Source organism: Boleophthalmus pectinirostris, unplaced genomic scaffold (assembly GCF_026225935.1).
Source record: "Boleophthalmus pectinirostris isolate CB_2022bp ecotype Guang Dong unplaced genomic scaffold, ASM2622593v1 HiC_scaffold_5, whole genome shotgun sequence".
In the NCBI taxonomy this organism is placed as follows: Eukaryota; Metazoa; Chordata; class Actinopteri; order Gobiiformes; family Gobiidae; genus Boleophthalmus; species Boleophthalmus pectinirostris.
This window is the reverse complement of record NW_026571404.1, coordinates 8,076,200-8,099,192: the sequence shown is the minus strand read 5'-3', so window position 1 is coordinate 8,099,192 and position 22,993 is coordinate 8,076,200. Positions and strand designations below refer to the sequence as shown.

The 22,993-nt window shown below is 40.4% G+C and overlaps 1 protein-coding gene across 1 annotated transcript in view; it reads left to right on the top strand.

Annotated features, from left to right (window-relative positions):
- LOC110175781 (adhesion G protein-coupled receptor A3) overlaps window positions 1–22,993 on the top strand; it is an 820,856-nt gene that overhangs the window by 237,623 nt on the left and 560,240 nt on the right. The window contains exons 9-10 of the mRNA XM_055162785.1: window positions 8,078–8,309; window positions 14,690–14,839. Of these exons, the coding sequence (XP_055018760.1) occupies window positions 8,078–8,309; window positions 14,690–14,839 (382 nt within the window). The remainder of the gene's footprint in view (window positions 1–8,077; window positions 8,310–14,689; window positions 14,840–22,993) is intronic.

Sequence of the window (22,993 nt, the reverse complement as noted above, 5' to 3'; positions counted from 1 at the left end):
CACAATAACGAGTGGTAAAATTAAGGGACACACGAAACTAAACACATGTTCCCCAAATTAAACCACATAAGCCCACAAACAGAATCGAGTGACCAAATCAAAAAAGGCACAAAACAGAACTAAACTAAACACACAAACAAACACAAAATTGCAGACTGGCCACCAAGGCCAGCAGCCCCAAACAGGTGTTGTCAATCTCCTTAAATAGGGGGCGGTGGCTGCAGGTGAGGTGGGCGTAGACTTGCCCCACCAATCACGGACCAGCCCTCCTGCAGCAGGAATCAAGAGAACTCGGCAAAAATCACACAAACAAATTAGAACTAAGGCCTGAGGCCGTAACACCCACTCATCTTTGTTGTTTTTTTTGTCAGTTTTTGATTCTGGGACATACAACTAGATAATGGTTCACATCCTGCATAATGTCTTACAAGATATATAGACAATATAATTTAAGCGAACATTTTCTTTATTACAAGATTGACGCTGGGCTATAATTTGTTACATTTTTGTTTCTTTTTGTCCTCATGCCATTTTATTTATTCATTTAAACTGATAATATTGCAGACACACGCTGGTCCGGAGTGCGGTGGGCGTGCTGGTGCAGTGTACAGTGCGTCGTATCGGCCTGGATCCCAGCGTGAGAGCACAGAGCCTTTGTTTTACTGGAGCTGTGGAGTAATGGTGTGGAAAATGAGTCCTCTTTTTTGTTCAGGCTGAAATTAATGCAATTTATGACTAAGTATGTGCAGTGTGGCGATGGACAGAGTATACCGCAGAGGAGAGCAGGAGCACAGAACAGAGGGGGAAAGAAGGTTTATATCCAGCTACGGTGAGGGCCGGGTGCTTTGTTTTCATTTGGATCACTGCATGAATTTTTACATTTAACATTTTTAGAGTTTCCGTTTCACTAATATTTTTCTTTTACTGTTCTCAGTGGCACATGGAGTAATTATTGTCTCTCTCTCAGATTTAATTTAGTTTTTCTCTTTTTTTGTCATGGATGAAGTGGGTGGATTACAGTAAATGGTAAATGGTCACAATTTTTACAGCGCTTTTCCACCACGGGTCCATTTTGGAGACCCGCAAAACTAAACCAGGACTAAACCAGGATTACACCAGGACTAAATCAGAACTACACCGGGACTGTACCAGGTCTAAACCAGGACCAAACCAGTGACATTAGCATAAATATATACACGCCGCCACTGCTGAGCCGATCGCCAGGACTCCACCAGAACTGGACCAGGATTAAACCAGGACTAAACTAGGACTGGACCAGGATTAAACCAAGACTAAACTAAGACTGGACCAGGATTAAACCAAGACTTAACCAGGACTTAACCAGGACTAAACCAGGACTAAACCTACACCATGTCATTAGCGGATTATAAATATATACACGCCACAATCACAAAGCCGATTGCTAGGACTACACCAGGACTAAACCAGGACTAAACCAGGACTAAACCAGGTCTAAACTAGGACTAAACCAGGACTAAACCAGGACTAAATCAGGTCTAACCCAGGACTGAACCAGTGTCATTTGCATAAATATATACACGCTGCAACCACTGAGCCGATCACCAGGACTAAACCAGGACTACACCAGGACTGGACCAGGACTACACCAGGTCTAAACCAGGACTGGACCAGGACTGGACCGGGACTGGACCAGGACTACACCAGGTCTAAACCAGGACTTAACTAGGTTTAAACCAGGACTTAATCAGGTCTAAACCAGGATTTAAACCAGGTCTAAACCAGGACTTAACTAGGTCTAAACCAGGACTTAACCAGGTCTAAACCAGGACATAAACAAGGTCTAAACCAGGACTTCAATCAGGTCTAAACCAGGACTTAACTAGGTCTAAACCAGGATTTAAACCAGGTCTAAACCAGGACTTAACTAGGTCTAAACCAGGACTTAAACCAGGTCTAAACCAGACTAAACCAGTCTAAACCAGGACTTAACTAGGTCTAAACCAGGACTTAACCAGGTCTAAACCAGGACTTAAACCAGGTCTAAACCAGGACTTAACCAGGTCTAAACCAGGACTTAACCAGGTCTAAACCAGGACTTAACTAGGTCTAAACCAGGACTTAACCAGGTCTAAACCAGGACTTAACCAGGTCTAAACCAGGACTTAATCAGGTCTAAACCAGGTCTAAACCAGGTCTAAACCAGGACTTAACCAGGTCTAAACCAGGACATAAACAAGGTCTAAACCAGGACTTCAACCAGGTCTAAACCAGGACTTAACCAGGTCTAAACCAGGACTTAAACCAGGTCTAAACCAGGACTTAAACCAGGTCTAAACCAGGACTTAAACCAGGTCTAAACCAGGACTTAAACTAGGTCTAAACCAGGACTAAACCAGCCAATCGCCTCCGCTGATGGGTTTTATGTAATAAATAAATAAATAAACACTAAGGTCATTCTCTTATCCTGATCTGCCATCGTTCCGGGCAAAGACCAGGGAATGGCACTTGTTTCCACGGCAACAGACGTCCTGGATGCACGTCAAATATTTTTCTCCCGTCCGTCGTCCATTTGATTCACCTGACCCGCCCGTGTGTAACCACTACCCGTCCGCAAACCCGCCAAGCCAAGCCAATTCCAAAATTCCCAAAACCTGTGGGTCGGTGGATCTGATCTCTCACCCAAAGATGTTTATGTCGAGACCGGGATTTGAACCAGCAACCTTCAGATCAGTGGACAAACGCTCAGAGCTTCTGTCACCTTCTGTGTTTAAAATGATGCAAATGTTAGTGGCTATTAAAACACTCGGAGAAAGATTATCACTTGTGTTATTTGTGTTCACGATGAGATAAAGGAAACAATGCTCTTTTATTGTCTCCCCTGGGTGAGATTTCCCCTGGGACAAGGCGCCACAATCTGTTTTGCATTTATTAAATTACAGGAGTTTTATTGCCTAAAAAATGCATTCTCACTGTGAGCGGGGGACGTCTTTACACAGATCTGAACTGTAATTTACTGTTTATGTTTATGACTTAAGTGGAAATGTATTCTGCTTTCTGCTTAGCATTTACGATTTAATTCATTATTCATTAATTTCATTTCATTCATTCCGTGTATGCTTAACTTTATGACACAATTTTATGAATGAAAGAAATATAATAAAATAAACATGCTGCTTGGGGGAAGATAAGCCCGAATGTTGTGGGATATTGGAGGCAAACGAATGACATGTCCGTGGGAAAAGCAGATGACGAAGCATATGAAAAGCTGCACAGTTTACCTTTAGTTACAGTATTGTGACTTTTATAATGAGAAACCACATTTTTTATTACAATAACTGTAGCATAGATTGTGTAAAGAAGTGGACTAAGGGAGTGTGGAAGTTATAAGATTGAATTTAGAGCCAGGAATAGGGATTTAAATAGTCAAATAAAACCATGATTATGTAGAGCGGGTTAATACGAACATTTTAAATCCAAACTTACGAGGCTCACTACATCGGAACCAGAGTTGATGGAGCCGGAAGTGTCACCATGTTCACTTCCTATTTGGAACGCAGTGGCTGGCAGGAGTGCTGTAGTCAAGATCGCACTAATCGAGACCGAGACCAGGACGAGACCAGGACGAGACCAAGACCTCTGAGGGTCGAGACCGAGACAAGACAAAGGCCAAATCTAGATCATCTTTGTCATTTTCTACATTCATTTCTATTTTACAGTTATTTTGAAAGATTTATATCAATGTTTTTTTTTTTTTTTTTTTTATAAATTTATTATCTACCAGTTTATCACTTGTGTCAGACCTTGAGACCGAGTCCAAGCGCCTTCAAGACTGAAACAAGACTGAGTCCAAACGCCTTCAAGACCAAGACAAGACCGAGTCAAAGCGCCTTCAAGACCAAGACAAGACCGAGTCAAAGCGCCTTCAAGACCAAGACAAGACCGAGTCAAAGCGCTTTCAAGACTGAAACAAGACCAAGTCCAAACTCCTTCAAGACCGAGACAATATCAAGTTCAAACGTGGTTGAGTCTAAACGAGACCATGACGGCACAAAAACGGTCTTGAGGCCGGTCTCAAGACCAAGACCGGTCTGGAGTACTACAGCACTAGGTAGCAGGTTATCTATGTCCATGTATATATACAGTCTATCAACTGTATTGTATGAACATATTCCCTGATATACGATACTGTCAGTCTGGAAGGGTTAATTAAACTATTATTCAAATTAAATTTAGGGGTGTCAAATTATCGCGTTAATTGCGATTAATTAATTACAGTCATATTTAGCGCGTTATGTTTTTTAATCGCATTAATCTCATTTTTAATCTCTAACGTTAGTGTTTCTGTATGTGAGTTGCTTTATTATAAAACCTGTTTTTATGTGTTGTTGGGACAACAACAACACACACACACACAGAAACACATTTATACATTTTTTTATTTTCGGTAATTCCACTCATTGCCGGAAACCCACACAAAACGCGCGCAGTAAGAGAGATATAAACGTCATATTCACGTTGGCAGCGTCAGTCGCACAATGGACGAGGTCGAAGAGCCAGTAGAACAGAGGCAGCAGTGCACAGGGAAAAACACATTCGTGTCTTGGAAATTATTCTCCCGACGTGAAATATAAAAGAAAATAACAAATATAATATCGCCTGAAAACAACCTGCATAGACTCATGATGTCTGCACTACTGTCCTATAGTGACCTGCCACATGAGGGGACACGCACACAAACACACACACAAAACAACACACACAACACACACACACAAACACACAACACAACACACACACACACAACGTCATCGTCGTTAACCTGAGAACGCGCGGACCATGTTTCCTTCCGTAGACCCTGCGCGAACATCGCTGTCCTCCCATGAGCCGCGTGTGGACTGTGTTTTCTCGCGTACGCTGTGCGCCTCTAAACCAGAACTAACACCAAGACTAAAACCAGGACTAAACCAGGTCTAAACCAGGACTAAAACCAGAACTAAAACCAGAACTAAAACCAGGTCTAAACCAGGACTAAACCAGGACTAAACCAGGACTAAACCAGGACTAAACCAGAACTAACACCAGGACTAAAACCAGGATTAATCCATTCCAGGACTAAACTAGGACTAAAGTAGGACTAAAGCAGGTCTAAACCAGGTCTAAACCAGGACTAAAACCAGTGATCTCATATATAAAGCATTTCTCTATCAATAATATTTTTAATATGGTTAAGGAAAGACTGGACTTTTTATTGTCTTTAAGTAGACAAAAGTTATTATGTTCAGATTTCCTCGTCTTTGCTGCTTTACAGCAAACAGTTTCTTATTCATGGAGACTTGGGCTCAACAGCCAATTTGGAGAGATTTGTTAAACAATAAATGACTTTATAAAGTCACTTTTTTTGTTCTATATCAGTCTTTTGATCTGCCACAATAATGTAATAATGAATTTAAATGAAAATACCTCAAATTGAAGGCTTTTCTCAGCAATTTTTAGGTGAGATTTAAAATGAGATTAATTAGATTAATTAATTACAGATCATAATTAATTAATCTCTCAATTTTTTTAATCGCATGACAGCACTAATTAAATTATTTACTTACAGGTGAGTTCGCTCAAAAATACAGAGAAAAAACATACATTTTGACTGTGAGGCTGTAACTTGGTCTGGTTTGGTCTCCATGAAGATAGAACGGTTTAATTCCTGTGAAACATTTCAGACAAAGCAATAACATCTCCATGAAGAAAAGTATCTGATGATCCCTCCAACAGAAAAGTTACACGATGCATTTTTAACCAGTGAATTGCAGATCAGTGGACGCCTCTGTTTGGTTTCACCTTTCACTCCTACTCAGATCTTCCTTCACCGAAACACTAAAAACCGTGGGGCAGAAAATGAAGAGTCTCATTTGCTTGTAAAACCGTGGCGGTCGTGACGGGGTTGGGCAGTGGAGCAGGTTAAAGCTTTGACTCCTCATCACAGTGTTGAGGAGGGGACTATTTTTAGACCATGAAACGATGACTCTATTCTCCGGCAGCAGTATTAATAACTCGTGAAGTTTCTCTTTAAAGTCCAACATTTTTTCATTTATGCTTAATACATGTTTTATGGCTCGTCAAGAGAATATGTAATCAATCTGAAGGTTAATGTTTGTGAAATGTCAGTGTTCTGGCCTATGCAAAACCATTAGAGCTGGAACAGAATTAAATATTGTGCGTGAATTAATGAAGATGATTTTAATGTCATTTGAGCAACACATTTTTTTTTATTATCGGACTGATCCTTTTCTCACATAGTTACAATATTTGATTAAAAAACAGGTTTTCAGTGCATTTTTTGTTCTCCAATCTCTTGTGTATTGTTCAAAGTTTCTTATTTTTATGTTAGATTAAATTAGTTATCCTCTTTTATGTCGTCATTATTGGTTTGGTCCTCTAGGTTCATGCAGTTGTGTCCTTTGGCAAGACACTTCACCCAATTTACCTGTGTGAATGTGTTAATGTGTGTTGAATGAATGTGAATGAATACCGTATTTTTCGGACTATAAGTTGCTCCGGAGTATAAATCGCACCAGCCAAAAAATGCATAATGGAAAAAAAAAAAAAAAAAAGTCACATCTTTGGGGGGATTTATTTTATAAAATCAGAGACCTGGAACAGACATTTCATCCTGAAAGGCAAGTTATAGTAATAGAATAGAGAACAACAGGCTGAACAGGCGTCTGGTATGTTTACGTAACTATACCTTCACTAGCTAGGACCACACGAACAACGACATAGATGCGAGAAGTTTATTGATAATGTACGAAGAGGGGCAGAGATGGTTGGGTTGAGACTATGGGTGGGGGCTGATGGGGATGATGGGAAAGGCTGCTACATACAGGCTTCTGGGAAACTCGAGGCGTGGTCGAGGTGAGTTGTGGTTCGCTGGTGAGAGGAGAGGGCGGCTGAGGCGTGGTCCTGCTCCTGAATCTCAGTTAATCATATTAACTACATATAAACAACAGAACATAATATCCCCTTAACACCGACTGTCACAAATATACAAATATACGCTCAAACTGTTTGGATTACAGCTGCATCCCCCCAGGTCCGGTTAGTACATATGCAGAACCTTCCTAGGAACCTTTGGCAAGCACTTGTTTTTAGTTGTCGCAAATTTTCAACATACCTAATTTATATTTATTTATTTATTGCTATAGTCAAATTAATAATCTTAACAAAATTTACTCTCTACTTAAAGGCAAAAACACACACATTGTTTTTTTTTAATATATATCTATATAAATTCAGGCATTAAGGGGATAAGTTTACCAAACTCTCCATCTCACTCCAAATCACCAAATCTATTGAATTCTTCATCCTCTGTTTCATCTCTGAGCAACTCCGCCAACTCTTGCTAAATCTAGCTTTTAGTCTGTGATTGGCTTTTTTTTTGTTTTCTTCATTGCAGTTAAGAGTTTCCTTCGCTTTCATCCCATCCCTCACAAGTTTCTCGCTCACTCCAAACTTTCTTCCTGCTGCTTGATTACTGTTTTCGGCTGAATATTTCACTACTTGCGGCAGGACAGAGGCTCTTTCGGCAGGAGACTTGCGCAGTAGAGAGTGAAGTGACAGTGGTACAGTGAGCTGCAGACAAGTCTAGAGCGCCTCCCTGCGCATGTCAGTGTGAAAATAATGAACATGTGAAATGGTATATTTTAATATTTAAGTCCCAGGATCACCCAAACTATGAAAGAAGTACAGCTTGTAGTCTGAAAAATATGGTGATTACATTTTAAATTAAAGGTGCATTGTGTAACGTTTGTGTTGGAGCGTTCGCCACCTGCTTTTCTCCATGTAGATGTTATTGCTTTGGTTGGAATGTTTCACAGTATGACATTAAACCTTTTTATCTTCATGGAGACCAAACCAGAGTAGCAGTTGCAGGTCAGATCTGTGGAAAGGTGACCCAGCTCAGTCAGTTTTTTCTCTGTATTTTTGAGCTAAAAAAACACCTGTAATTAAACAAATGTAGACTTTTAAAAAGGTAGACTTTTAAAAATTTAAATTAAAATCAACTCCAAGATACATCATGTTGAATTTTTTTTCTCTACAGGTGGCCCAAGACATTAGCTGGCATCCTGGCGTTTTTGCCCTGTGCCCCTGCGACCTTTGGCTCCGCCCCTCACCCCTCAGGCCACACCCCTCACTCGTCCCGCTCGAGGGGGGAGAGAAAGGAGAAGAAGGCCTGGAGGAGGTGCGACCGCTTGGGCCGCTGGGCAGAGGACGACTACACCCAGTGTCCCTACGCCAGCGAGCTGACCAGAGTGCTGCACGAACTCACTCAGGTCGGTACTCAAGTGTAGAATGGACACGATGTATTCCGAATCTGGAAGAAGGCTCGTCTTTTTTTTTTTTTTTTTTCTTCTTTAAATTAAGGACAACGGAATATAACATTTAGAAAATAAAACAACAATCAACATTTAACAATTACAATATTCAGCATAAAACTAAAACTAAAACATAAAGCAACACCCACAACACCCACAACAAATACAAAACAACAACAACAACAAAAAAACCCTCCATTTCCCCAAACCACCCACACCGACACAAATTTGGCTAAATCAAGCAAAAATAATGCGGTAGTGCAACATAAATACACCGCAAGGCTCCCTAACATTGACACATTGCGGCCAATTCATAATTGAAATTCCTATTGTCTCTCTCTCTTTTAGTCCCTGTACTTAAACTAATATTTATTTTCACCATCATCATTTCCTTGTATCATTTTTAATCATGGGTGGAGAGTCCCTGCCTCAAGTGGAGGAGTTCAAGTATCTCGGGGTCTTGTTCACGAGTGAGGGGAGGATGGAGAGTGAGATTGACAGGTGGACAGGTGCAGCGTCGGCAGTGATGCGGTCGCTCTATTGAACCGTTGTGGTGAAGAGGAGCTGAGTCGAAAGGCGAAGCTCTCGATTTACCATCAATCTACGTTCCTCCCCTCACCTATGGTCATGAGCTTTGGGTAATGACCAAAAGGACCAGATCGCGGATACAAGTGCTCGAAATGAGTTTCCTCTGCAGGGTGTCTGGACGCTCCCTTAGAGTTAGAGTGAGGAGCTCAGTCACACGGGAGGAGCTCGGAGTAGAGCTGCTGCTCCTCCACGTTGAGAGGAGCCAACTGAAGTGGCTCGGGCATCTGTGCTGGATGCCTCCTGGATGCCTGGTGTTCCGGGCATGTCCCACTGTGAGGAGGCCCCGGGGAAGACCTAGGACACGCTGGAGGGACTATGTCTCTTGGCTGGCCTGGGAACATCTCAGGTTCCTCCCGGAAGAGCTGGAGGAAGTGTGTGTGGAGAGGGACGTCTGGGAGGCCCTTCTCAGACTTCTGCCCCCAAGACCCGACCCCGGATAAGCGGAAGAAAGGATGGATGGATAATTTTTAGGGCATTTCTTTTTTTTTTTTTCTTCCCCACTTTTAAATACATTTTTAGTCCCATACTTAAACTAATATTATTTTCACCATCATCATTTCCTTTCATCATCTTTCACCACCCGTCACAATCTCAAAGCAAAACCCTAAAGGCATTTCTTTTTATTTACAGTATTATTATTATTATTACTATTATTACTATTACTAAGTCTCATAGTTTATTATGTGTTATATATCTTTTTAACTTACACAAAAAATATGTTTGTTGTATCTCGACTATCCTCAACCATTTTTCTTGTAGTGCTTCTTTCTTATAAACAAAACTGAACCAAGACTCATCTATAATCCAGACTTCCAGTCCAAATCCAGACTTAAATTGTAATGTTAAAAATGTATTATAGCAAATGCATTTCAGGACTCAAGCAGGTCTAAATCTGTCCTAAGTATTCTAAATCTAGGCCTGTTACGAAAATTACTATAGAGAGTTGCAAAATATTTATTGTGGCGACTTTTTCTTTGTACCAGAGGAGAATTTTGGAATAATTTTCTGTACTATGACAAAGTTTGAGCAGTAGAAGGTAGAATAAATAACATCTATGACTCATTATAGATACGTACTAACTCCTAAAGTGTTTTTAGATTTAGAATAAGCAGATTTTTGGCACTTTTTGCACTAAATCATGGAACTTGGCACTGCACACACTCGTCCCATTAGGATTACACCCTCCAAATTTGAGATTTGTCGGATGAGCGGTTCGAGAGGTATGCGTGGAACAGACAAACAAACACACAGACAGACGTTCCTTGCATTAATAGATAGATAGTACTACAAGTAAAAACTCCCTCAGGTCTGTACTGAAGAGTAGAATGATTCTGTAAGGGGTATATATTTTTTAACTTGCATAAACAGTCTGTGTTTGTTATGTCACACTATCCTCAACCTTTTTTTCTTGTAGTACTTTGTCAGCTTTCTCCTGGAGGCAGCCTGAAAAGAGTCTTAAAGAGAGTCCAGAAGAGTTAAAGCAGTTCACAGACATGTCTCTTTATTGGTTCAAGCAGTTACACGTCTCTGATTCAGGTTGATTACAGGATTAAGCCACAAGCATCTCTTCACGTCACCCCCTTTAGTACAGCAGAGCAGGTAGCTTTATACTGACCATCTTGTCAAAATATTGACTGACTGTATAACTTGTTTTTGCAGGAAATTCACAGTAATATTGACCCAGACAGAGTTATCATGGATTAGCACATGTTAAAGTGTTCAGACCCTCCGCCTTTTCTGTCTCATATACATCACAAAGTCCAAACAACATGTCCCAACCCCATTGACACTTCAGAACCCCGACATTGACATCTCTTATAACACATCATGTCAAGGGACATTGAGTGAACAAGTAATATGGTTGAATTAAAATAAAGCATTAAAAACACAGAGAATAATTCCGACAACTTCTTCCTTGTAATTGGTACTAAATGTAAAATTTCTTTCAAGGACTAGATGTCCAGAAACAATCACACAAATGCTCCTGAACATGTGTCGTTTAAATCCATTTTGTATTTTTTCCACACGTTTCCCTAATGTCTGCATTGTGTCACCATAGAAACTGCTGAACAGTTCACCATAGACATGTAGAACACCCCCAGTGTGATCCAAAGTACTAATAAGAACTCAAGTCATTTAGTCTAGTTGGTTCATACTGTAGGTGTGCTCTTGGGCAAGACACACAACTTAACCTGTGCTTTTTTGTTTTAATTAGTACTAAACGTAACATTTCATGAACTCACTCAGGTTTGTGCTGAAGAGTAGAATGATTCTCTAAGGGGTCTCATAGTTAAGTAGGTATAAAATAAGCAGGAATTATATATTCTTAAACTTATTAGCTGTTTTTGTTATTCCACGGCTATCCTCAACTACTACTTGTAAAATTTCTTTCAAGGACAAGATGTCAAAAACAAAACCAAAAAAGTCTTAACACTTTTTATTAGATGAATAACTGCAATAACTATGCTTTCAGTCTGTCAAAGTCATAAAAAAGTGTCTATAAACTGAAGTAAAATATATAAAAAATATCATATTTTCCTCTGGGCCCTGGTGGCAGATGGCCCACGGCCTGGTTATGGGCATAGAAATACACACAGAAAATGTATAGACTGCTGTAATGTTACTGATATTTAATGAGATAACCCGAGAAATGTAATTATCCTGCTCAAAACAGCACAATTCCCCGAGTAGTTCTGGAACTACTACTACACTTCTACATATAAAGCACGACTATAATGGACCAAAGTTTCAACCATTATTTTCGATGATTAACCTAAAAAATTTTAACCGAAATCAAGATCAGGTTGAAGTTCACTTTCCCCGCAATAAAAACTGTTTTTTTTTTTTAATTATAAACATATCTGCTAAAAATAACAACAACAACATTAAAAATACTAAAAAATACTAACAGCAATAATAGTAAAAAATAATAATAATAATACTTACAGCAACAACAACAATAACAGTAATAACACTAAAAACAACAGTAAAAATAATAACAACAACAATAGTAAAAATCATAACATCAACATTAAAAATACTAACAACAACAGTAAAAATACTAGCAAGAACAGCAACAGTAAAAATACTTACAACAACAGTAAAGATACAAGAGTACAACAGTAAAAACTACAAAACCAACAGTAAAAAATACAACAACCACAACAGCAGCAGCTCATTTGCAATTCTGCTACTCATAGAACCATAGTTACACACTGTAACCTCTCAATCTTGTACCAATTTATATCAACAAATTTTAATTTTAATTTCTCCAGATAATTTATTCCCATCTCCTCATTCTCCCATGTGTTTACTATGGATTACTTAACATCACCCACATTATTTATATCCGGCTTCATTTGCACTTTGTTTACCCAGCGGAGGTGTGATCTCGCGGCTCTGTTTGACAATTTACAGTGGCACTCCGCCTGTCTGCCTTCACAGATTTGTAGAGCTGTGATACAAACTGCTAAAAGGCAAGATTTAATAACGCCATATCTCACAATAGTCAAACATCTCTAGTGAATCCTGTGTAGCCTCCAGCGCTGTCTCCACCTGCACCTTCTATTGACTTAAGACACTCACGCAGTCCTCCAGAGCCCGTGTAAACCAATCTGATTCTTTTAGTGAATAAAGGAGATATTGGAGAGTGGATTAGAGACGTCTTATTTCAGGCATTTTTCTTGGATTATCTGGGGATTTTAGCAATGTTTTAGCTTCACTTTTCTCTCTTTTTTTTATCGATCTAGTTAAATTAGATTAGAGAGATGTGGGTTATACAGGTGTTCAGATGTCATCAACGTTCTCTGGCAGCGTGAAGTTAACTGAAGGCACCGCTCTGTCTGAAGCTCTAATTAAAGCCCGTACCGATCACAGGCTCCTGAACATGTGTCGTTTGAATCCATTTTACACTTTTGAGTTTTCACATTATTTTAAAACTTTGCTGGTAATGTTTAAAAAAAGTGACAAAATTGGAGAGCTGCACTGGATCAAAACTTACACATACAGGTGCTCAGCAATAGCCAGGCTGGAGCCACCTCAATTTCATTTCTCTCCAGCAACTAGGTCAGGAATCGGAATACACTGGACTGTTTACAAGAACCCTGGAAGTTGTAGACCGCGCACCGGCCAATCAGTGAAGAGCCACGACGTCAAACTCAAGCGTCTGTCTGTGTCCCTTTTGTGGTACAGCACAACAGTAAACAAAGAGGTCGAGATGGATGTTGATGAAGACAGACATTCTGTGTTGGCAACAATTCCCAAAATCGAGGATTTAAAGCCGGAACAAAGAGAATGTTTGGTGAATTTTATCAAGGGAAAAGACGTTATTGCCCTTCCTCCTATGGGATTTGCCGGATTACATACGTCACGACCAAACATCAGCGATTGGTTAAAAAGAAAAGTACCTGCCTACCATCAAGCGAGCGAATCCTAATGCTGCGAGGTCAGACAGTTTCCACAAAGTGAAACTGGCTGATGAATCAGGCTAGCTCATCAGACCAGAGGGCTTGTATTCTTGTTGAGCAGAAAGAAGATGTCAGAAGCACTCTTATTTGCAATGTTTTTATTAATGATCACGCCAATGCATTTTAATTACTTATGAGTCTTCATCAGGCCTGATAGAGTGAGCAGAAGCTGTGACTATTTATGGGGTCATGACCCCCATCCACGAGATTATTAAAAACTAAATATCCATAAACATCTACATGTTAATTTCCTGTATATTGACAACATACCATTCGTAACACAACAGATAAAAAAGCTCCAAACCTGTATAGGTTGGAGTTTAATCAACGATAAATATTTCCCTTAGGAGGACACAGCACACTTCATCTAATCTGATTCATCAGCCACTTTCACTTCATGGAAACCATCTGACCTCGCAGCAGTAGAATTTGTTCGCTCAACGGTAGGTGGGTATAATTTATTTAACCAGTCACTCTTTGTTCCGGCTTTAAATCCTCGATCTCGGGAATCGTTGCCAACACAGAATGTCTGTCTTCGTCTACATCCATCCATCTGTTGTGCTGTACCACAAAAGGGACCCAGACAGGCACTTGAGTTTGACGCCATGGCTTCACAGCTCTTTGCTGATTGGCCGGTGCTCGGTCTACAACTTCCTTGGTTTTTGCAAACTGTTTCGTGTATTCTGATTCCTGACCTAGTCACTGGAGAGAAATGAAATTGAGCGGAGGCACTAGGTGGCACCAGCCTGCCTCCACTTCATCAAGAATTGTTTTAAGTTAACATTAGCACAGAAAGCACCAGATTTTTTGTAAGGAAGTTTATTAAAAGTACCCAGGTATTTGGTGGCCAATTGTCAAGAGGGGGCATCTTGTCTCCTCTTGACAATATGATGTAAAGACACAACATCTGGAGGCAGTAATTAACAAGAAAGCATGCTGTATATGTTGAATCTTAATCGTTCCAATAGTTATGGGAGCAGCTTTATAGTTCAAATAGTTCATGTTTCCTAATGTGTGCGTTGTGTCACCATGGAAACTGCTGAACATTTCACCATATACATACATGGAGAGCACCTCTAGCATGATGCAGAGTAAGAACTTAAGTTGGTTCATACTGTAGTTGAGCTCTTGGGCAAGGCATTTCACACAACTTAACTGTGTGAATGTGTTAGTTAGCGCGTGATCTTGTCGAGAAGTTAATTGGTTGTTAAAAAAGTTGTTTAAGAGATATGGATTTAATGAATGTTTGAAGCGAGTTTAAATTCTGAATGTCTTTTATTTCAGATCTCAGTGAACACCAGTAATGCTCAGCCACTGGGGAAGCAGTTGGTGGCGTTCACCAGCAGGGCGGCGCACTTCACTGACGTCATGGATGTCATCTTCGTCACTCATCTGGTGGAGAGGCTGACCAGGCTGCTGGGCAAACACAGAGATGTAAGAAAACACTTAATACAAAACAAAACACGCAATCTTGGTTCTGTAAGTAACTCTAAGTTCTACAGGGCATTATATTGTGGCCATTTTGTCTTCATCTCCTGATTTGTACCTCATGGAGCTCAACAGTGACTGGTTTCAGAAGTACATTTTTCGTCACATTTATTAAAACAGTTTGCAGAATCTTTCATTTTTCATGTGCTTTAAAACTACCAAAATGAGTTACTTCATAGCTGGTTAGTTGCCATAATGTTTTTGAGCTCTTAATGTTTGGATTTTTCAACAAGTCTATGGGGAAATAAAACAAATAGAAAATGTACTTCAGAAATCAGAACAGACTTTGAAGTGGGCAGGACTATTGAGCTCTATATTATACATTTTGTTCCTCATCTGCAGACAAATTGCTTGAGTTTAGGGCTGAGGAATACGACTAAAGAAATTAATCACAATTTGTTACCTCATAATAAATTCATCACAATCACAATTTTTTATTTTTTATTTTGTCGTATTAGAAGCAAATAAACACGGCTTTCAATATTATTCTGCTGATTATAAACAATACACACTTCTAATGATTGCATTCTTGCACAAAACAAATCGTGAAATTTCTTCATTAATCATAAAAATGACTGAATGTTGATGTTTAAAATGTGATTAATTGCACAGGCATACTGGCGAGCCTCCATTTCAACAATGCACACTAATAAAAATAAAAAGGACAAGATGAATGAACTTTGGCTACACACAGAAAATGGATTCATTACAATAAAATAAATAAATATTAGATTCATACAATAACATCAATTGTTGGTCAGTTCTGAGACATGTTAAAGAGGGCTTATTTTACTTTTTTATTGTTTTCAAAATGATGTATTCACCAAAAACTACATATTGACTAGGGTTGTCCTGATCTGATCACGTGATCGGCGCCGATCACATGATTTCAGCCTCGATCCGGATTTAGATGTTATGTTCCAATCAGGTATAGGATAAATAATATATGTATATAGCACACAGCACATAAGTTGTTTTTTTTTGTTGTTTTTTTTTTACTGAGGCGTGGGATTTGCTCAGGAAGCCCAGTTAGTGCGACTGTCTGTGGCACGGCCCAAAAGTCCCAGCGCGAGTGTGCCTCTAGTACAGCAGGCACTGGGACTGGGACTGTTGCCTGGGGTTCTGTGGCCCGTGTTCACACCTGTGCGGCCGATAGCGTTGGCCCACGGCGCTTGTTTGTTTGCATGTTGAGTGGTGGGACCGATGTTGCGGTACATGTTCTGCTGTTTGTGGTGCGCGCTCCACGGTGGGTTTGTGGATGTGGTGGTGGTGCGGGGGAGAGAGGCTGTGGGGCTTCTGTCATCTCGTTTTTACTTGGTAAGATCTTGTATTATGTGGATATCATAGACAAGCCTAAATTTTTCAAATGTAATACACAGGCTTCCATATAATATCAAATATACAAACTCTAGATTGTGCAGAGTCTAGTCTCACGATCTGATCTGATTCTGGTCTGGTTCCTGTTTTGTCCAGTTGATTAAATATACTAACTTACACATTCCAAGACCAGACTGTGGTAAAAGTGAAGATTTTCAGCAATGATGGTTCATGGCTAGAAAAGTTAACAAAATTAAAGTTTTGGACATTTTATTTTTCACAAGTTCAGCCCAACTACTACACACTGAAATCAACACAATCTGATCCCACACATACATCCTGGATCTTATTTTTTGCTCTTAGTTCATTTCATAATGTTTTCTAGAAGTATCAGATCGGGACTCGGTATCGGCAGACACTCAAAATCAAATGACTCTGACTCGGGGGCAAAAAAAAAAGTGATCGGGACATCCCTAGTATTAACATTCACTTTTGTTTTCATTTTAAATTTTACAACTGGAGCATAGATGACGCTTTTAAGTTGAGTCTTGGACAAAATCTTGTTAAGGTGGGGGACGAGGGACCCAAAAGCAGAATCGGAACAAAGTCAAGTTTAAGCAGTTTATTGTACAAACGCAGGCAGGCTGAGGAGGCAGGGAGCTGGCCAACTTCTCCGGAGGCAAAGGCAGACGATCAGGAGACACCTGGGAGAAAACAGGAGTAGGTAAATCCAGGACAAACAAGAAGCAATACAGGAATAAATCCAAGAGCCAGGTGACGCTACCGAACAGGACAGAATTATCTGGCAAAGTGGTGATGAGAAGACCAGGGCTAAATACTGAGGTAGATGAAGGGATTGATTGCAGGTGTGTCTCGTCTGCTCCGGAAAAAGCCAGCCACGCCCCCTGCCACACTCAAGCTCTGAAACAGAAAAGGGAGGGGGAGAGAACAAAAAACACAAATCCTAACAAATCTTACAGCTAATCATAAAGAGAGCTTGAATGGGGCCTGGGAGAGATCACTAAATTACTCAAACAAAGCATGGATGCCATCGAAAACCTATTCAAGCATATTTTTGATGAGGGAACAACATAACAGGGTAGAAATCTCTGAAAAGTCCAGGTTGCATTATACCCCCTTCACATGTTTAATCCAATCTCCAAATACAATAAACCTTGAGAAATGAAGAAAACGTCTATTTTATGAAATTACCCTTTCTGACCCACTGCCCTTTCCATGAGATTTAAATGGACTGGCCCCATCTAAAATGTCATTGAACAAATAAAAGGGCCAATCACGTCTAGAGACTACAGCATCCTCCAGGAAAAGCCTTAGAGCCATCACTCTGGCCTCCACGCTCCGATCGATCCCAGACGGCTTAACTCCTCACCTCATGTGCCCTCCTCCTGGCCGCTCGGCAGTACTGCGCTCCTCGCAATTACAGCTCTGAACGGGGCTCGGATGTGTCTTTGGGGGCAGCTCGCGTTTGGCCTGGAGTGAACTCTTTTGTCTGAGGGGTTTCTGGTCACGTGGTCAGGGCGGGTTGGGCTGCGTGGGGTCTGTATGTGGAGTCTGCGTGTTCTGCCTGTGTCTTAGTCTAGGTTACGTGCAGCTGCCGTGGGTTCGCTGTCAGTTTAAAACATACATATCTGAGTAATCTTGAGTACTATTATGCTATTTACTGATCTATGTTCTAATCTGTATGTTGTTTCCTCATCACAAACAGACCCAGAGTTGTGCGTTTTGTTTCAGTCACACATGTTTAACGCACAAATCCTGCATATTTAGGCGGAGTTCATCTCTCAAATGGAAAATGTAGTAATACAGGAAGTTCTTCACTATGTTTTTAAACTTTACACATCTTCTCTAAAATCATTTGGATGATTTCAGTCCTGGAATTGTTTATTTACACCATACAAAGGTAAAAGGTAACTGTTAACTTTGGAGAATTACATCTCAAAGTGGAACAGAGCATTTGCTTTGGAGATGTAGACAGACTAATAACAAAAGATTACTCAAACTATGGCTAAAAGCTTTTAAGAGTCAATTTTGTGTACAATAGAGATAAAAAGATAAAGTTCCTGGTGCTCCTGACAAACATTTTAGCTGAAGATTTGGGGTCTCTATGTTGAAATATGGGTCAAGTGCAGATGAGAAATGCACTTACGATGACAGTCAGGTTTATCCTCATCTTAACTCCGGCATTCATGTGTTATGTTTTACAATAACGTTATTTCGAAACTCATTCTGAGTAAATTAGAAAAAAAAAAACAGACATTGCAGTTGCTTTGTGAAACAAGCAGGCTGTGTTATGGGACAAGCTTTTGTTTTTCAGGTTAGTACATGCTGAATGTTCCAGAGTATCTGTCCTGCATTTATTCAGATACAGTTTTATTGCTAAAAATACGTAAAAACACATTTTGTGTATGAATGGGCTCAGCACTCAACTGATCTTCGAGGCTGGTGGTTCAAATCCTGCTCTCGACATAAACATCACATGGTTGAGTGGATCTAATAACCCACAGGTTAGGGGTGTCATTCCAGTTCCCTCCCTGTTCACACTCGGGTGGTGTCCACACAACAACGTTATTTGGTCGAAACGTGAAGTTTATAGTATTGTGTGTCCAGTGGCTCTGGCTGTATCCAGCACATGCAGTTGTGGCAAATGTATTACATCGTTTTCACTCAGTGCTCCATCGTTGTGCAGACGTGGATTGTTTAAAAAATAAAATAAAAATCCAGTAGCGTTGTTGTGTGGACATAGCCTTAACCCATTTCTGTGTAGACTCTGTACATCTGACTGGGTGACAGGTGCTTTGGAGGAGAGGTACTTGGCTGTAAAAGAAAACTCCTGGTTTTCTTTTACTGATGCGACGTTTCTGTACCGAAAATGTGGTATCAGTTAAAGAAAACCAGGAGTGAGACAGTGCACGGGAGTTTTCTTGAAAACAGCCAAGACACTTAACCCATCTCGCCCCCGTCGTCTGCCTACGCCGATGTGTGATTGTGTGTGTGTGAATGGGTGAGTGGTTCATGTTGTAAAGTGCTTTGAGTGCCTTGAAGGTGGAAAAGTGCAATATAAAAATGTGACCATTTACCATTTAACAATTATCATGACTGACCTTTGTAAAAGAATTTAAGTAATTTATCCTCCACATACATCTCAGTTTAACACTGACTCACAAAAGCTATATTTACACCATGATCTTCCCTTGGCAGACCATTGGTTATACCACTATCTAAATTGTGGCACATTTCTGTCTAACAGTTTCTCCTGGCCTTCATAGTCTCACCACACTCACTTTATACACCTCCTCCTTTGGAAGCAGAGTCAAAGGGGCTTGAACACTCAAAGATCATACTATATTCACTTTTGAAATCATGCTATGTTGACCTTTCAAGCTCCCCGGGCCCGTATTATTGATGGTAAATAAACTTCTCCTGCTTAAGACGTCCAGTTGGTCTCCAGCCTTTTACTTCCACCCTACCAACAGTTACATAGTACATCTATAATTGTCCACTAAAGCTAAATTAGTCCTCTGCATTTGACCCATCCTTCAATGCTGCTGATTTTGAGCTAGAGTTTTCAGCAGTTAGATTAGCTGAACGAAAATAAATCACCTAAATTCATGCAACCCACTCAGACACTGGGAGAACATGCAGTTGAACGGAACCCTCTTAGGCTGCGTTCAGACTGCAGCCTGAAGTGACCCAAATCCGATTTTTTGGCCTCTATGTGACTTGTATCTGATCTTTTAATGACAGTCTGAACGACACAGATCCGATTTTTTCAAATGCGACCCAGGCCACTTGGATATGTGCTCCTGAAACCGATACATATCCGATCTTTTGACATGCGACTTCAGTGTGAACGGTCAAAGGGCATTCATCCGACCTACACGTTATCAACAAGCCACAAACGTCACTATTCTGCGCTGAAGTAGGCAAAAATTGTTAATGAACTCCGTGTCACTGAAGCGAAGCACATCACCACTCACCACTCTTGGCTCCGTCTCCACATCCACATGTTCCTTTCAACGGACGTCGCTGCCACTGCCCCACAAAACACCACGGCCAAAAACCTCGTCCTTCTCCTTCTCAATCTCCTCCTTAAAACAAGTAAGTTGTTCATGTTCTGGCTCCGGTACGAGAGGAACTTTAAAATCTCCAGGTGCTCGATGCTCGCATCCATGTTTGGACAACTTCCGTAAACACAGAGACGCTCGCTGCGGTTGACGTCGTCGTGTCTCCAGTGTCACATGCGGGACACTTTCGGGCCGTTTAACGTTCACACAGTAGATCACATACAAGTCGCATTTAATTGGAAATGTGAACGACCTCGCAAAAACATCGGATTTCGCTAAAAAATCAGAATTGAGCGTTAAGCCCTGCAGTCTGAACTTAGCCATAGTCTGAGTTTGAAGCTTCTAACCTCGCGTGAACCATTTTCTCTGGACTTTCGCCTCAAACTGAAGGTCAGGTTGCGCTCGAGATGGGTGCCGAGCTTAGCCAATGGAACAAAATCAATACGAGCTCCCTTCAGTCCAATTACTCACATAGGACACGCTGGAGGAGATATTATTAGGACGATGCTTAAAGTTTTATCATCGCTCCAGCCCAGACAATACGATACTGATGAGCCCACCCCGTTCATCCATTAACGAATAGTCAAATGGCTTCACAATGGGGGAGTACAGTAAGTAAATACAAGAGTGCCATGGAAGAAATTGGGCCCCGGCGGAGTTTGTAATCTAAATTAAATCTCCCAGTAATGAATGAAGTCACCAGCGCCTCCCCGACTGTCCTGCCCGCATTATGAATCTGCCTGTTGTTTCTGAGGATTGATTTGAAAGCGCTGGAGGAGTCTGCCGTCTTCATACCAGGTTTATGCAGAGTAAGGCTTTTCATCTCGAGGTTTCTGAAATGAGAAACTTGAAATAGACCCGTACAGTTAGAGTGAGAGATGGAGGCGGTTCGGTAATTGGAAGTTTGGCATAATTGCGTAGTGTCTTTGAGCAAGACACTACGCCCGCTTTTATGAATCCGATCCAAAGCTGAATCCCTAAAAAAACATGTAAATAAAAAGTAATAATGATGATAATCCGTGTGTATTTCGTTAATTTGTTTTGTCGAAAATAAGAAAACACAAAAAACGAAAAAAAAAAAAAAAAAAAAATTCTTCATTGTTTGTCTCCGAAACGAAAATGAAAAAAAAAAGTGGATCAGAATAAATTTTTTCAGTTTTCAGTTTAGGCTTTAAATGAATAATAATAAACTGTGATATCGGACTGAAACAGGACTAAAACAGGACTAAGCCAGGACTAAACCAGAAATGAACCAGGACTAAATCGGTCTCAGTCCTGGTCTCAGTCCCGGTCTCAGTCCTGTTCTCAGTCCTAGTCTGGTGCCGGTCTGGTCCCAGTCTCAGTCCCGGTCTGGTCCCAGTCTCAGTCCCGGTCTGGTCCTAGGATCAGTCCCGGTCTGATCTCAGTCTGGTCCCTGGCCCCGGTCTCAGTCCTGATCACCCGACAGTTTACGCCGGTCTGTCGCAACACTCAGTTCCTGGTTCAGTCTTGGTTTAGTCTTGGTTTAGACCTGGTTTAGTCCTGTTTTAGTCCTGGTTCAGTCCGGGTTCAGTCCGTATGCGGCGCAGTTTAAGTCACGGAAATGGAAACCGTTATCCATTTTTTTTCCATTATTCATTTACACACAAAATTGAAAAACTGAAAAAAAACAAATAGTTGAGTCTAATCATCTCCAACACGACACACACACAGAACAGACTCAGCATCAGCATCATCAACATCCCTCTGAACACTCATATTCCACTGAGTCGTGTCCTTTAGTCCGACAGAAGCTGAACCGCATCAGTGCATTTCTGTAAAACGTAAACAAATGTGTCAAAGCTGCATTAAACACATTATAAAGTCAAACGGGCTGATGTGGTTCTCGAGTGTTTATGGTTTATATGTTGTAAAGTTGAGTTTATTTATGCAGATTAATAATAGTAATAATAATGATGATAATTTTAATATAAAAAACGTTAATTATCCTGACGATCGATTAAGAAAATTTGATCAAATCCTCATCCTCATCCCCATGCCCATATTCTACTGAGTTCTTCTCTCAAACAGAAAACACTCATGTCATGTGGCTCCATTTGTGTCATGACATCACAAGGTGAAACGGCATTTTCGGCTTTGGAGACGAAAAACAGATTAATAATAAAAGGTTAAAAGGTCAAAAGTGTGAATGAAACAAACAGTGTTGAGAAGGTGACTTTTAAAATGTATTCAACTACAGATTACAGATTACATACCCCAAAATGTAATTTGTAACGGAATCCATTAAATTACTTAAAGTGAGTAATGTAATCTGAATACTTTGGATTACTTGATTTTCTGTAGAGAAGCAAAGACTAGAATATCGTAACATAAGATGTTTTATCTGCTAAAAGAAAATGAAAAGCCAAGTCTTTACTGAACCAAATTAAAAATATTATTGATAGAAGACGAGGAGACATGTCCACGCAGCATGGTTTAGTCCTGTTTTAGTCCTGGTTTGGTCCCGGTTTAGTCCCGGTTTAGTTCTGGTTTAGTCCTAGTTTAGTCCTGGTTTAGCTCTAGTTTAGATCTAGTTCAGACCTGGTTTTAGTCCTGGTTTAGTCCTGGTTTAGATCTAGTTTAGCTCTAGTTTAGTCGCGGTTTAGTCCTGTTTTAGTCCTGGTTTGGTCCTAGTTTAGTCCTGGTTTAGCTCTAGTTTAGATCTAGTTCAGACCTGGTT